The sequence below is a fragment of the Psammomys obesus genome, unplaced genomic scaffold (assembly GCF_907164565.1).
Source record: "Psammomys obesus unplaced genomic scaffold, mPsaObe1.curated_primary_1811, whole genome shotgun sequence".
In the NCBI taxonomy this organism is placed as follows: Eukaryota; Metazoa; Chordata; class Mammalia; order Rodentia; family Muridae; genus Psammomys; species Psammomys obesus.
The window spans coordinates 18,638-32,717 of NW_026594105.1; the positions used below are offsets into that span (position 1 = coordinate 18,638).

General features: G+C 38.8%; 1 protein-coding gene across 1 annotated transcript in view; it reads right to left on the minus strand.

The window, feature by feature from the left end:
• Positions 1–13,536, minus strand: part of LOC129684677 (FERM and PDZ domain-containing protein 4) — a gene marked incomplete at both ends in the record, with an annotated part of 30,388 nt that extends 16,852 nt beyond the window's left edge. The window contains 4 exon segments of the mRNA XM_055617887.1: positions 2,946–3,065; positions 5,573–5,704; positions 9,886–9,993; positions 13,432–13,536. Of these exon segments, the coding sequence (XP_055473862.1) occupies positions 2,946–3,065; positions 5,573–5,704; positions 9,886–9,993; positions 13,432–13,536 (465 nt within the window).
• Between the last annotated feature and the right edge of the window lie 544 nt (positions 13,537–14,080).

Below are 14,080 nucleotides of genomic sequence, written 5' to 3' on the forward strand. Positions count from 1 at the left end.
GCAGTTAATTTGAGCAGATACGCCTTAAACATAATGTGATCAGCTTTAGTGGTACTCCTTGTCTTTCTTCCCTAGAACAAGCACAGCCATGTTTTTGCCCTTTACAAAGGCAATGGAATTTTTTGTGGTTTCTAAACAGAAGCGGAATGGTTTTAAAGCACCATCCTGTTATCAAGATGGGAATGTAATCATAGAAAACAACCCATATTTGCATTTCAGTATCTACATCTTTATACTAAGAGGTACCTGGAGCTATTCATTTGCGACTAACTAGCTCATAATTGTAACACAAGGTCTTAGCTGAGGTGACCTAACCTCGGAATGATGCTCAGCAGTAGTATGGAGAAGAAGCAGTAACCGATCAGCTGAGAATCACACTCCTCACTTCATTCAGTTGTAGTTGGCTAAGTTTCTTAGCCTATTAGGGGAACAGAGGTCATTGTTGCCAATTAAAGGGTACTTGTGACCTCAATTCAACACCAAGAAAACCCAAACACATGATAGTCTCACTGTTTAGTTGGAAAATGCAGTATATATTTAAAATTATTTTTGATAAATAGGGTGTAAAAACTTGATAGGATTGAACTTATCTTGGAGATGCAGGACTATCTTCATGAACATTAAGTTTACTCTTCAGCTTAAAAAAAAATATCCAAAACCCACAGAGGTAGGGAAAATTACTGGGTTCTTTCCTGAGGGTCCCTACGTACTAGAATGCGGTACAATGTTCTGCTTTGTTTTTTCTCTGACTTCATTTCTGATTTCTAGGGCTTATTGCCACTTAATACCAACATTCTTAATTTGCCATATGCATTTTGTTTGTATCTCTCTTTCATCTTATATCTACTTTCTTTTGGCTCACATTTGTCTTTTTCCCCCTTTTTTGTGTTTATGAATGTTAGAAGATATGTTTACAGGCCCACTGAGTGTTTCTATTACTATGTACTACACATTAAACAAATAGATCTTTTTTGAATTTTTATTTTTATGTGTATGGGTGTTTTAACTGTATATATGTATGTATGTACGTATTTATGTATGTATGTGTATATACCACACGCATTCAGTGCCCACTGAAGAGGTCATTAGATCCCTTGGAACTGGAGTTATAGGTGGTTTTTAACTGCCATGTAGAGGCTGGGAATCAATTCCAGATTCTCTGGAAGAGCATCAGGAATTCCACAAGAAGAACAGCAGAACCAAAAAAATCTGAGCACAGGGGTCTTTCCTGAGACTGCTATTCCAATCAAGGACTATGCATGGAGATAACCTAAGACCTCTGCACAGATGTAGCCCATGGCAGTTCAGTATCCAAGTGGGTTCCATTGTAATAGGAACAGGGACTGTCTCTGACATGAACTGATTGGCTTGCTCTTTAATTATCTCCCCCTGAGGAGGAAGCAACATTACCAGGCCACAGAAGAAGACAATGCAGCCACTCCTGATGAGACCTAATTGACTAGGATCAGAAGGAAGGAAAAGAAGTCCTCCCCTATCAGTGGACTTGGGGAGGGGCATGCATGCAGAGGGTGGAGGAAGGGAGGGATTAGGACAGGAGGAAGGAGGGAACCATGGGGGGGAGAGATACAAAGTGAGTAAATTTTAATTAATAAAGAAAAAAAATTAAAAAAGACTATTTCTCAATATAAATTATGGCTTTGATATAAGATAACTCCAGTGTTGTGTGGTCCAGTAGAGGAAGAACTCAAGAAACAGATTTCTGACAAGTGGTCATATCTGCAAGGCAGTGAGCAAGCTGTGTGTGTGAGAGAGAGGGTATAAGAACAGAGATCAATTCTAGAAAATAATTAGTGTGCCCTATGGCTGATTACACCTGCTTCACCCCAATAGAGAAATACAAACTTTGCTGAGTCCATCTTGAAGATAGCACAAGCTGAGTTCTTTCTGTTTTAAATATTGTTATAAGATGAAAAGTAGAAAATGGCTTTATGTGAATTTCTAAATAAATTTCTGGTGGTGTTATAGTACTATACTTTAGGAATTTACTCCGCACTAATTAAGACTGGTCACATAAAGCTGTATTAATGATATCAGCTATACCTCAGGGATAAGTAATGAATAAAGTAATGAGTACTTGGAACAATGAAAAAAAAAGAGTCAAAGTTAGCCTCATAATTAAGGGGATAAAGTGGCACCATGTGGCTCCTCATGTGCTATACAGAGGACACAGTCATTTATATAATTCTTTGCAAATTTATATCTTCAACCTAATTGTGAGAAAATACTAGAGAAACCCAAATGCAAATACTACCATAAAATATCTAATTAGTACTTCTCAAAACTCAGTGTCACAAAAGTCATAAAAGGAGGATAAGGAATGTCACTAAAGAGGTTAAGGGCACTAAAGAGACATGACAAACAAACTACATGCAAAATTAGATCCACAGTGAATTTTATTCTAGAAGATAATATGATGGCATAAAGGACATTTTGGAGACAATAGGCATCATTTTGGATGTAGGTAAAAGATGAGATAAGGGACATACATCGATGTCCTATTTCTTGATTTTGTTGATTGGACAAAGTTTATATAAGAAAATGTCCTTGTTATTGAAAAATAAATAGCATATTTAGAAGTAAAAATAATATATGATGCGAGTAACTAGCTGTCATGTACTGTAGAAAAACATGTCTATCTGTAGATTTCTTTAACGAAAGATACAAGTAATATGTAGCTCACTAAATATAAAGTACACAGGAGAAAACACTAACAATGAGTAAATTTGGGTGGAGGATGTAGATCGCTACCCTTACAACATTTATGGAAGTATTACATTATTTCATAATCAACAGTAAAAATGAAAAGAGGACAACGCACTTATTTATGGTTCAATGAGCTTAGTGGGGGATGGAATAAAACAATGAAGGGGTCAATTGATGTGTACCTCCACATTCATACAAATCAATCCAAAAGTTTTACCTACCTGAACATAGAGATACTCAAAAGCAACTGGATCTCTCCTTAAGAGGTCAATGGGATCCTTGGGGACAAAACTGATACGGAAAAGACACCTCATCTTATGGGAGCTGGGCCTCTGTGTCACCTGGAAGAGCAAATACATCATTTAAGGAGACTGATGCACCTACCAAAACCATGCATGGAGAGGACCTAGACCTCCTGCTCAGATGTATCTAGTAGACAGCTCAATCTCCATGTACGTCATCTAGTAAGGGGATCAGGGGCTGTCTGTGATATGGACTCTGTTACCTGCTCTTCAATTGCTTCCCCTTAGTGAGGCAGCTTTACCAGGCCACATAGGAAGAGGATGCAGGCAGTCCTGAAGAGAGTTGATAGGCTGGGATCAGTTGGTATAAGGGAGGATGGCTCCCCCTTTCTGAGGACTAGCGGTGGGAAGAGGGCGGGAGGGTGAAACCAGGAAGACATGAAGGAGGGGTTATGATAGGGATATAAATTGAATAAATTAATAGCAATAATAAAAAGGACTCATCAGTGCTGATGAAGAAAGGGATAACATCCACAGAATCAAAAATCCCCCCCTTTTTTTTCTACTTCTACAGGATCTTCAAATTGGCCTTTGTGTGAGGCTATTTCTATTTCTAGAAATAGACTCAGAGGTAAGGGATTGTATGTTAAGGGACTTGTTTTGGGAATGTTCAAAGGGGAAGCTGGGAAAGGAAAGAGAAAGCAGCACAGGAAAGAAGAAGAGATGACCAGAGTTCATACACACCAAGTGAAAGCACACCAATTCTTATCCTGTTCTGAGACTGTAATGGTTGCTTTGCATGGGATGATTCAAAAGCAGGTAGCTGCTTTGTTTCAAGCTATATAACCCGTTTTGGTAAGTTTTAGATATGTGGCATCAGGCAAATTTTGAATCTTTTTTTTTCACCTAAATCATTATAATTGTTCCCCATAAAGATAAAGTGGTGGGATTTTTCATTAGACTCAAAAACCAGTGTTCTGCCCACATCACTTTTGTTCCTTACTGCCACAGGCTAAAGGTTTTCTACTACATGTACCTGTGACTGTTTAATGGACTGGGGATTGGAAGAGCCTTCAGGCATAGCCCACCCACCAGTGACAGGACAACTGCTTGCTCAGTATACCCTAGGTAAGGTACCACTCACTAGTGTTCTACATTGCTACTCAGAGCTCTCTAGTAGAATGGAGCTCAAAGTTACATGGTAGAAACTCTTTTGATGAGACATTTTCCATTTTGTCCCATTTCCATTTTTCCACCCCTCTCTCAGTTTTTCTCATGATCTCTCAGGGAACTTCTGTACATTTAAGATTTTGGCTAAGCTTCTGATTCCAGAGGGAACTTGGATACATACTGAGATCTCACCTGAGGGGTTCTGAATATAAGTGATAGCTCTCCTATGACATTGCATAAAATAAGTCATCTATTTTTAAGAGTGCTTTTGCCAAGGATTATTTTGCAAGTTCCTTTAAATAGCCCTGTGTAGTCTTAAACTTGATGGATGGAAATCATAGGTCAGGTTTAGATAAAGAAATAGAAATCAACATGCATGGCAACATTTTTAATTCATTATATCCAATTGGATTCTGTCAAAAGGATAGGGCTATTTGAGGGAACTGACCTGTGGAGTACTAGGTCTTGGTTTTTGTTTAAAGAATCATTTTCATTCTTAATTATGTGTGTGCATGTGAGTTCAGGTGCCTGAAAAGGCCAGAGTTGTTCAAATCCCCTTGAGCAGGAGTTCTAGGCCATTTTGAACCACCTGATGTAGCTCTGGGAATTGAACTCAGGTCTTCTAGAAGAGCAGTACACGTTCTTAACCACTGAACCCCCAAGCACTTGATTTTAATTTTGCATCAAATAAGAAGCACTTTAGTGTGACAATGCTTCCTGTCTTTCTATTCCCCTGGTAATATCTTGCTGCTTCAGCTGCAGATGTCCCCTCATGCCCTCTTGGTAGGTTTATCTCCTCAGTGAACTTTTCTATGCAACAGGACTTTGTGGATACTTAGACACTTAACCAAGATGCTCAGTGCTTTTGAAGTTGAGATAAGTGAAGGTGGTATGTTGGATACACAAGCAAGTAGTCAGCTTGTCTCCCCAGAGAATAGATGGGGGTAGCAGAAATTGGGACACATAGTACACATATTCATAGTGAGGAGGACTCGGGTAGTGGTTGCATGCTTCTAAAAATAGTCATGAGTATGCTACAGAACCAAAAACAACAAAGACGCCTTCAACTTAATTTACATACTCTCAGAAAAAAAATTGTTTTTAATGACTTTGAAGAGATTAGAGATCTAAACAGGCAAAGAAGTCATTACAGTAACATAAAATGTCACTCTTCAAAGCTACCTTCTAGTATCTGCCTGGCCTTTGAATGACACAAAAATGGGAGATCAACTGATATTCTATGACATTCTATGACAGACTGGCAAAAGGAGGCCTGGGTGCTCAAATGCATTGTAAAGGTAATATTTCCTTCAGAGAGGACCTTGGGGATAGAACAGCTACAGTGAGATGACGGGAGGAAGACCATTCTGAAGCACCACAGGCTCTGCTTACAGCAAGAGCAGCTATAGCAGCATTCTTGGGGTTACTTCACAGACCTGAGTGAGTGTCTCCTGTTCATGAAGTAAGAGCAGCTTGGTACCGGCCCCTTCAGTTCTCTGCTCCAGCATGAGAGAGAAGTGCTCAATTCCTTTGATGGACAGCTTCTCTTGCAGGGTTAAGATGACATCCTTACAGAACAGTGACATGAAGAGATCAAAATCAACAATGTCCCTTTTATTTTTAGGGTCTACCATGACTAGAAACTATTACATTTATTTAGGCTTTACATTCTGTTATGGAATGCTGTCAGTTGGTGCTTAAGTCTCATGATGTCAAAAGTCAAAAAGGACAGAATTGAGGCTTTCCTTTTCTTTGTCCTTTCTAGCACTACTCCCATTTCTATGGAGTTTAAATCTAAGTGGTAACAAGGTAAATAGCCTTAAGAGAAACTTGGTGATCATATAAGGTTCTCCATATTTCAATGTAGGTATGTGTTTTGACTGTATATGTGCTGTGTAGCATCTGCATGCCTGTTGCCCAAAGACCCTAGAAGAGGGCATCAGATCCTCTGGAACTGGAGTTATATACAGTTGTGAGCCACCATGTGGGTGCTAGAAATCAAAGCTGAGTGTTTTTTCTTTGTTGTTTTTGTTTTTTTTTTTTTTATTTTACTTTAGAAGAGTAGCTAGTATCCTTAACCACTGAGCAATATCTCTAGCCTCCATGTAAGGTTCTAAATTAGAGAGGTATTTAACAGATGGAGGGTTAGTTTCGATCTCTCCTTTTCTAAATGAGGAAACAAACTCTCTCAGAAAATATTCTAACCCTGTGACTGGTAAATTATATTTTGCATCCCAAAACTAGTTCACTACCCATTTTTGTAAATACAGTTTTATTGGGACAGGGTCAACCCATCTCTTTATTGTCCAGTTACATTATTGTCCATACATTGCAGGAACAGAACTGAGAAGTAGCCAGTGAAGCCTGAAATGCCCATGATTTTAGTCCTGCCCCCAAATAATATGCTGGCCCTCACCTATTCCAAAAGACCATGGTAGTGGTAAAGCTCCTGAGAAAGTCTGGTTTCTAATCTTAGCTCTCAAGCTTATAAACTTCACAGCACTGGGTAGTTATTCAACCTCTAAGTATCTCAGTTTCCCTACCTCTAAACTGGAAGTGATAATAATGCTTACCTTTGAATGGATGTAGGAATCAAATGAACTCCTACTTGTAAAGCATTTATTATAATGGCATTTACACAGAGAGCACCACTACAACAATACATGTTTATTTTACATCCCCGGGGAAGGTGAAATGAACAAGCAACGTCTGTAATCTTTTACAGGATTAAACATTTATAGTCAGGAAGTGTTGAGCACACAAACCAAGGCTGTACTGCTGATTTCTCCAACCTTTCATTTTTTTTTTTCATAGATTTGAAACTAGCAAATGACCCATTTTCAAGATATTTTTTAGTCAAGTGTCCAAAGGCAGAACAGAGCTTCTCAATGGCAAGAAACTCTATCCTGTAGCAATATTTGGACACTTGTGGAGACATCCCTTCTTTGGTTGTCACAACAGGGTTGGGGATGTTGCTGGTATTGGATGGATAGAGAGTAGGGATGCTGCTAAATGTCTTTACAATGCACAGGGAAGCCTAAGCAAAGAACCATCCATTCTAAAATCTCAATAGTTGTGAAGGTAGAAAAACCTTCCCATGAATGAATTGTGTTTTGATAGACTGTTCTGTTATTTGAGTCTACTTCGTTGCCTTTTGACCCTATTAAAACAAAATCCACAAAAGCTAACCACACTCACCTCCTGAAGAATAATTATTCAACAAAAGTTCCTTTATTGTGGTGAATGTGATCTAAAAGATTCCCTGCTCTCTCTCTCTCTCTCTCTCTCTCTCTCTCTCTCTATATATATATATATATATATATATATATATATATGTACTTACAGATATACATACATACACATATACACACACATATATGTATTTCCAGGAAAGAAAAACACAACCCAGTCTTTGTGTACATATGTGAACTCTATGTGACATTATGCAAACCAGTGGTGGGGTAGTGGGAAATGATTCTGGTACTTGCTCCCTGTTATAACGTTGTAATGAGAATTTTGGCAAATTATATTCAGCAGTTGTTACCTTCCTTTCATCACTGCTCTATTTCTGTTATGTCCAACAACCAGTGTCTGTTGTGCTAATGAGGCTGTTAGGTACAAGAGAAGAAAACTTGAAACTGATGTAAACTCTTTTCATAGCTCCTAGTTTTTTCTCATTGTCACCTGTAATGCACTAGGAAATCAAACTCAGTCTAATGTGAGTTCTTATAATAAAGACGCCAGGAGGAATGAACACTAGAACTTCTCTTCAGTTTAGATTGCTTTCTGTTAAGAAATGTACTCAAGTCTTAACAGATATCTTGTAATGAGGTAGAAAGTGTAACAGTAAAGAGTTGAGCCACTGGGGGACACAGAATAAGTCTAGAAGGGCAGAAGATTTGTGGTAATGTACTTGTGTGAACAGGTTCCAATGTTTGCAAAAACAATGGTCCATTGAACAAAATGGTCAGCCCCACTTGCCCACACAATGTGTGTGCAGGAATAGAATAGCCTTACCTAAAGAAAGACGTGGCCCTGCCATCTTGCTCTTGAGAAAAGGTCTTCAGTGGCCAGCCTGGCAGGAGTTACTATGCTTTAGCTAAAGCCCTGAATCATAGCAGACAGTCGATGTATGCTAATAGTAGCACACAAGTAGTTTTGGGCTTTGCAAAACTCAACTTGACATCTAGAGGGCTAAGGCACCAAGGCCAGCTATACAGTTAGTAAGCTGTGTTTATGTGACCAATCTCCAACAAAAACTCTGGACAGCAAGACAAACGGGAGTTTTCTTAGGAATACTCTGTGTGTGTACATCATTTCCAGTAGAGTAAAACACTGCCTGTAGGTTCCATGGGAAAGGGGCACTGGAAGATATTCATCTCAGTTATCCTAGGCCATGCCTATGGAATGACTTTCCTTTTTTAATCTATCTTTTCACTTTATGCTGAAACAAACTACAATGTGAGAAGACAAGTGATTGAGTTCTAGATGTTCCTTAAGGAGACCATTCATCTGAATGGTGGTTTTGAGGTTCTCTCAATGCCACATTTTTTGTGGCTGTTTTCCTGATGCAAGAAAAGAATTCAATAGTTCCTATAGACATCAGATGGCTTCCAAAGCTTAAAATGGTTACTCTCTTGTTCTTTCCAGAATGAATTTGCTGACCCCCTGTTAGTTGATCAAGTTTAGATAAACTATTCTCTCATCATTCTTTGGTATTAAAAAGGAAAACAATTTTATCAGCCATTAACATTTCAAAGTCTTATATGAAAGGAACTAGCATTTCATTTGGGGCAATTAAGAATGACTTAGCGCTCCTACACCCATCTACTAATATTGTGCCTTCTACTGCCTACTGAATCACCATGTATTTAAGGCAATTTAAACACAGCTGCTTACTGGTATTATGACAGTAAGAATGCACAGCAAGTGGGCTTTGCAGAACCATTTGCACAGGTGAGGTCTACTCTGAATCCTTTCAAACACGGAGAATTAATGGTTGACTATTGATAGACATTTTAAACACAGACTTGATATTCTCTTGCTAGATTATGGTACAGATCGTCACTAGGTACATTTTTACCTCCATAAAATTTTTCTGACTGTGCCATTTGAAGAAAGCCTATTTTAGGCTGATGAGACATTAGGGAGCAATCAATTTCTGAACACACTTTCGTATAATAAAAAAAAAAAAGAGAAGGCTATGCACTTTTCTTTTCAAGGAAAGAAATATAGGGTGGGGGCCATACGGATTGCTACCAAACCTATCATGTAAAACTCACCCGTGGTGCAGAAATCATAGGATTGCATAGTAGCTCTTCCTTTAACCCCCTCCTGAGAAGCACACCTCATTTCCAACTTGTTATATAGCATTTTCAAGCAATTGGTTACAGCAACCAAAAGTAAATGTTACCTTTACATTATTCTACCCCTTGTTTTTTTCTGGACACCAAAGTGGCAGCTATTCAATTAACATTTAACATCCTTATTTTCTTGGTGGCTGACTTTGCTGGGAAGTCTTATTGGCTTTGGGCAGGGTGCCAAGCTTTCTTGGTGACAGTCATGCTATTTTAATTAATCTGCCGTTGCAGTAAAATGACTAGCCCTGGTGTTTCTTCATAGATAGCATGTTATATTGTTTATAGTACCAACAGGGACAAAAAGAACAGAGCCCTTCTCAGTTTATGCATTCTGTCTTGGTATGATTTTACATAATGAGTACAGGCACAAAGTTCAAATGTCATCTTACCTTGATGGAGGTGCTGCAGTCAAAGCGAAAGGATTTGGTCTGTCCATTTTCCAAATAGACTTTCAAAACATTTGGCATAAAAAGAAGTGAATTGTCTTTAACAGTTTCCTGTTTGATGGCAGAAAACAGAAATGGTGGCTGTGAAGGTCAGTCAATTTAGAATTCTACTCTTGGCAGTGGCCACACATGCCTATGGTTTATTCTTATCACAATATAAGAAAGAATAAACACTCAAATGCTCAAAGGCCAACCAGGTATCCCATCAGATCTGAACTAAGTTATTCACAGCAATATTTTTCCAGCTACAAATAACTCACAAGACATTTTGCTCATCAGAAAAAAAAAAAAAGATACATTTTTTTTTTTTAAAGCAAGATTCCCCAATGGAAAACATTATTGCAGACTTAATTCCTTTGTAGTCAAGCATCTGTGTTTGGAACTACAAGCTCTGACTTTTTCCTATCAGGATTAAATAAACAAAATGAGGACCATCAATGATGCTGTTTGACAGGAGACTACTAGTCCCAGTGGTGGCCATGCAAATGAGTCACAAGCATGAAGGAGCACAGGGTAAAGTTATTTTTTGAAATGTTTTGTAACCCATTTAGGAGTATTTCTCAGCTCAAAAGGAAAACATAAGAGGAAAGCTAATGTGCTAAAAGAGAAAAACGTGGGTCAAGGCTTTTAGCTCAGTGTTAGAGCACTTGTCTGATATCCTGGTTAGATGTTTGTTGCTGTGATAAAACACCATGACCAAAATCAAGCAGGAGAGGAAAGGGTTTATTTAAGCTCACAGGTTGCAGTCCACTGCTGGAGGAAGCTAGGGCAGGAATTCAAGGCAAGACTTGCAGGCAGGGGCTGAAGCAGGGAACACACAGGAATGCTGCTTACTTGTTTTCTTCCAGGCTCACCTTCAGTTACTTTTCCTATAAAATTCAGGAGGATCTGCCCAGAAGTGGCAGTGCTCACAGTGCTCTGGGCCTTCCTATATAAATTAGTAACCAAGATAATCCCAGAGACCTGCCCACAAGCCAACTAGATGAAAGCAATCCCTCCACTGAGTTTGCCTCTTCCTAGGTGTCTCTAGTTGACAAAACCTATCCAGCATGGGGAGAGCATTCATTTCCATTCCCAGTGCCATGAAATCAGTCAAGTGCTAAGTCTAAGCTTTAAAGAACAGCTCATAATATCATAATCTAAAATACTCCAAAGCATGATGCCCATTTGAAATATGACTAAGGGTCAACCTGTGAAATGAATTCCTTAAGGGTGTTTTCTTAAATGGATATCATAAGAGATGATGAAAGAGATAAAGGTGAGAAGTAGACACATCCATGTAAGATCCATGAGTCCTTAGAGTGAACTGTGTTATACCCATATATTTGTTGTTACAGAGTCATGACAGCTGTTGGGGATTTAGAAATAGTAAAGCCATATGTCCTTTGGCTTGTAGAAGAAGGCAATGTAGACCATATGCACAAATGTTTATAAGTATTTTATAGTCTGAGTAAGCATAACCCTTGTATAACTCGTTAACTGCTCCCTTGACTTTCACTGCCCCATTTCTTTCTCTGAATGTCTTCCCTTCATTTGTACTGCCATGGCCTTCCACAGTGACCTTCTTGCTGCCTGACTCACTGAATAAGCCTGAATTTAAATTCAGAAAACAAGGCATCTTGTGACTTAGAAGACCATATTAGAAAGGATCAGGTCCCAAGTATCAAGAGGTAGATATACAACTGAAGTTCCTTATAAGATCCTAGCAAGGCAGTAGAGGTTGCAGACGACCACTGGTCCTGTGGCAGTGTTCTCACATTCCTGCTGCCTCACATGAGCCCTCTTATGAATACGGTTGAAATGATACTGTCACAACAGCATCTAGAATATTATTCTCTCTTTAGATGCCTCGTCACATGCTGAGAAGCTCTTGGGACGAAAAGTAATTTTCTGATGAATTTTTGATGTGATGTACTTGTCTTTTCTCTGCCTGGAATCTTCTACTGCTCCACTGGGACAGGGTTCTGAATTGATGACATGTGCCTAGATTGATGGTGATCCGTTGCAGTGAGCAAAGTATATCAAGTTCACAGGGAAGTACAAGATGTGCACAGGATAACAGTGACAACCTCAGACCTTTTCTCAGAAGTGCCACAACAATTTATGAGATTGACCTGCCATGAACTGTAATCTTGATTGTCAACTAGTTTTGATTGAGAGCTGCCTAGAAGATTAATAAAGCACACCTCTGAGTGTATTATAACAAAACTTTCAAAGATGATTGACAGAGGGGAGAAGACTAGTCCTGAAAATAGGGGGTGGCATCAAGTAGCTTAAGAGCCCAGCTGGAATAACAGGGAAGAAAGTATTAGGCCCCTATGTACACAGATTTTATATCTCTCATTCATATCTTCTCTATCTCTCTTTTTTCCTCTCCCTATCCATCTGTATCTCAATTTATTTCTACTTTCCGGATGTTGTGAACTGAGCAGCCTCTCCTACAAGCTCTTGCTACCATCATATTCTGCCTCACCACAGGCCAAGAATCAAGAGGCAAAGAATATGTACCGAAAACTCTGCAGCCATGAAGATCCTTTCTCCTTGATGTTTAGGCTTGCTATTTTATCACAACTGAAGGAGAATTATTACACATTTCTATACCTTGGCCTTAAAATTAAACATCCCTAGGCTGGGCTACTAATAAGAAGATTTGTCCAGGATACACATGTATGTCCATAGCTTCCAATCCAGATGCAGGGCTAACTTCAGGAATGAGTTTGTGATCCATAGCAAATACATCACAGAAGAAGGCCTATCCTTATAGATTCATTTAGAAAAATGTCACTGATGGAAGCCATCAACTTTCAACAACAAAACTCTGGCATTTCCAGTGTCCTCCAAATTATTAGTACCTTAGGTAAAGGCTTCCTAAAACCTTAACCAAAAACAAAAATGAAAGAGTACCCACTCCCTTTTCTTCTGTAGGTAATGTTGGAAATGAAGTATCCTCTTGATTTTTACATTATACATGTTGAAGATCATGAAGCCATGCTTTTCATGAAGACTTATTTGTGGGGACCTGGGGGATCATTCTTTAGTTTAAACTTTATATACAAAATCTGTACTTTCAACTACTTTGGCATTCACGTGAGTGCACATGCACACACATGCACACACAAAAAAAAAAATTCAAGGAAAACATAATTCTTTTCACACAATATATAAAAAGCTATTCTGTGGAATCATGCTTAGTTGGCACAAGAAGTGGAATTTCAAAGGAAGCTTGTTTTACCCAATAAACCCAATAAATACTTGCTAGTGCAGCAAGTGTCACAGGAATCACCAGGTTAGCTCCTTTTCTGGTTGTGTTGAACTGAGGGGCAACAAGGTGGTGAACCATTACATTTTCTGTCTTGAGATTTGACACTCTCATGATAGACAAGAACCAGGTCCAGAATAAACATTTTAGTAACATTATTGGCTTGACTTGAGCAGAAACCCCTGCTCAAGTGTTTTTCTGCATAACAACACAGATAATTGTAAACTCACAGACACTTGGCCATTGATGATGACCTCTTCAGAAAAGCGCACTTTGACGGGATTGGACTTCAATCTTGCCTTTTTTGCAGCACTAATAAATGCTGATTTGGGAGACTAGAGAAAACGGAAAAAAAATTTATCTGATTACTGCAGTCTAACACAAACCTTGTGACAGTTGTTTTTCATCTTTATCCTCAAAGGTATGCAACATTGTTGCTAAAAGGTAAAATAGTCAGTGCATGGTCAATTCAAGGACAAAATTCAAATTACGGATGTGACTGAAACTTTGTCATGACTATAAGTTAGTAACCTTGATTTAGTGACTAGACTATAAGTACAGCATGTCCTGTGTTCTTACTAATCACAATTCCAAGTATCTCAAATCTGCTTTGAATGCAGAGCTCTGAACACAATGCAGGGGTGGGCAGAGATTTTGCCTTCAGCCTCCATGCACAGTGTCTCTAAAACCTCACTCAGGTAATCTGTGATCTTGGATCCTACTGTGCAGAGTAGGTAGGCTACTTTGATTTACGATTACGAGTTGAATTCTGGACTTCATGCTCTGCCTTTTCTTACAGGTACACTGTATTTTGGGATCCTTCCCAATTTTGCTGGGAAGTGAGGGCAAAATGTCATAGCTCTTCCTCAGAAATTTTAA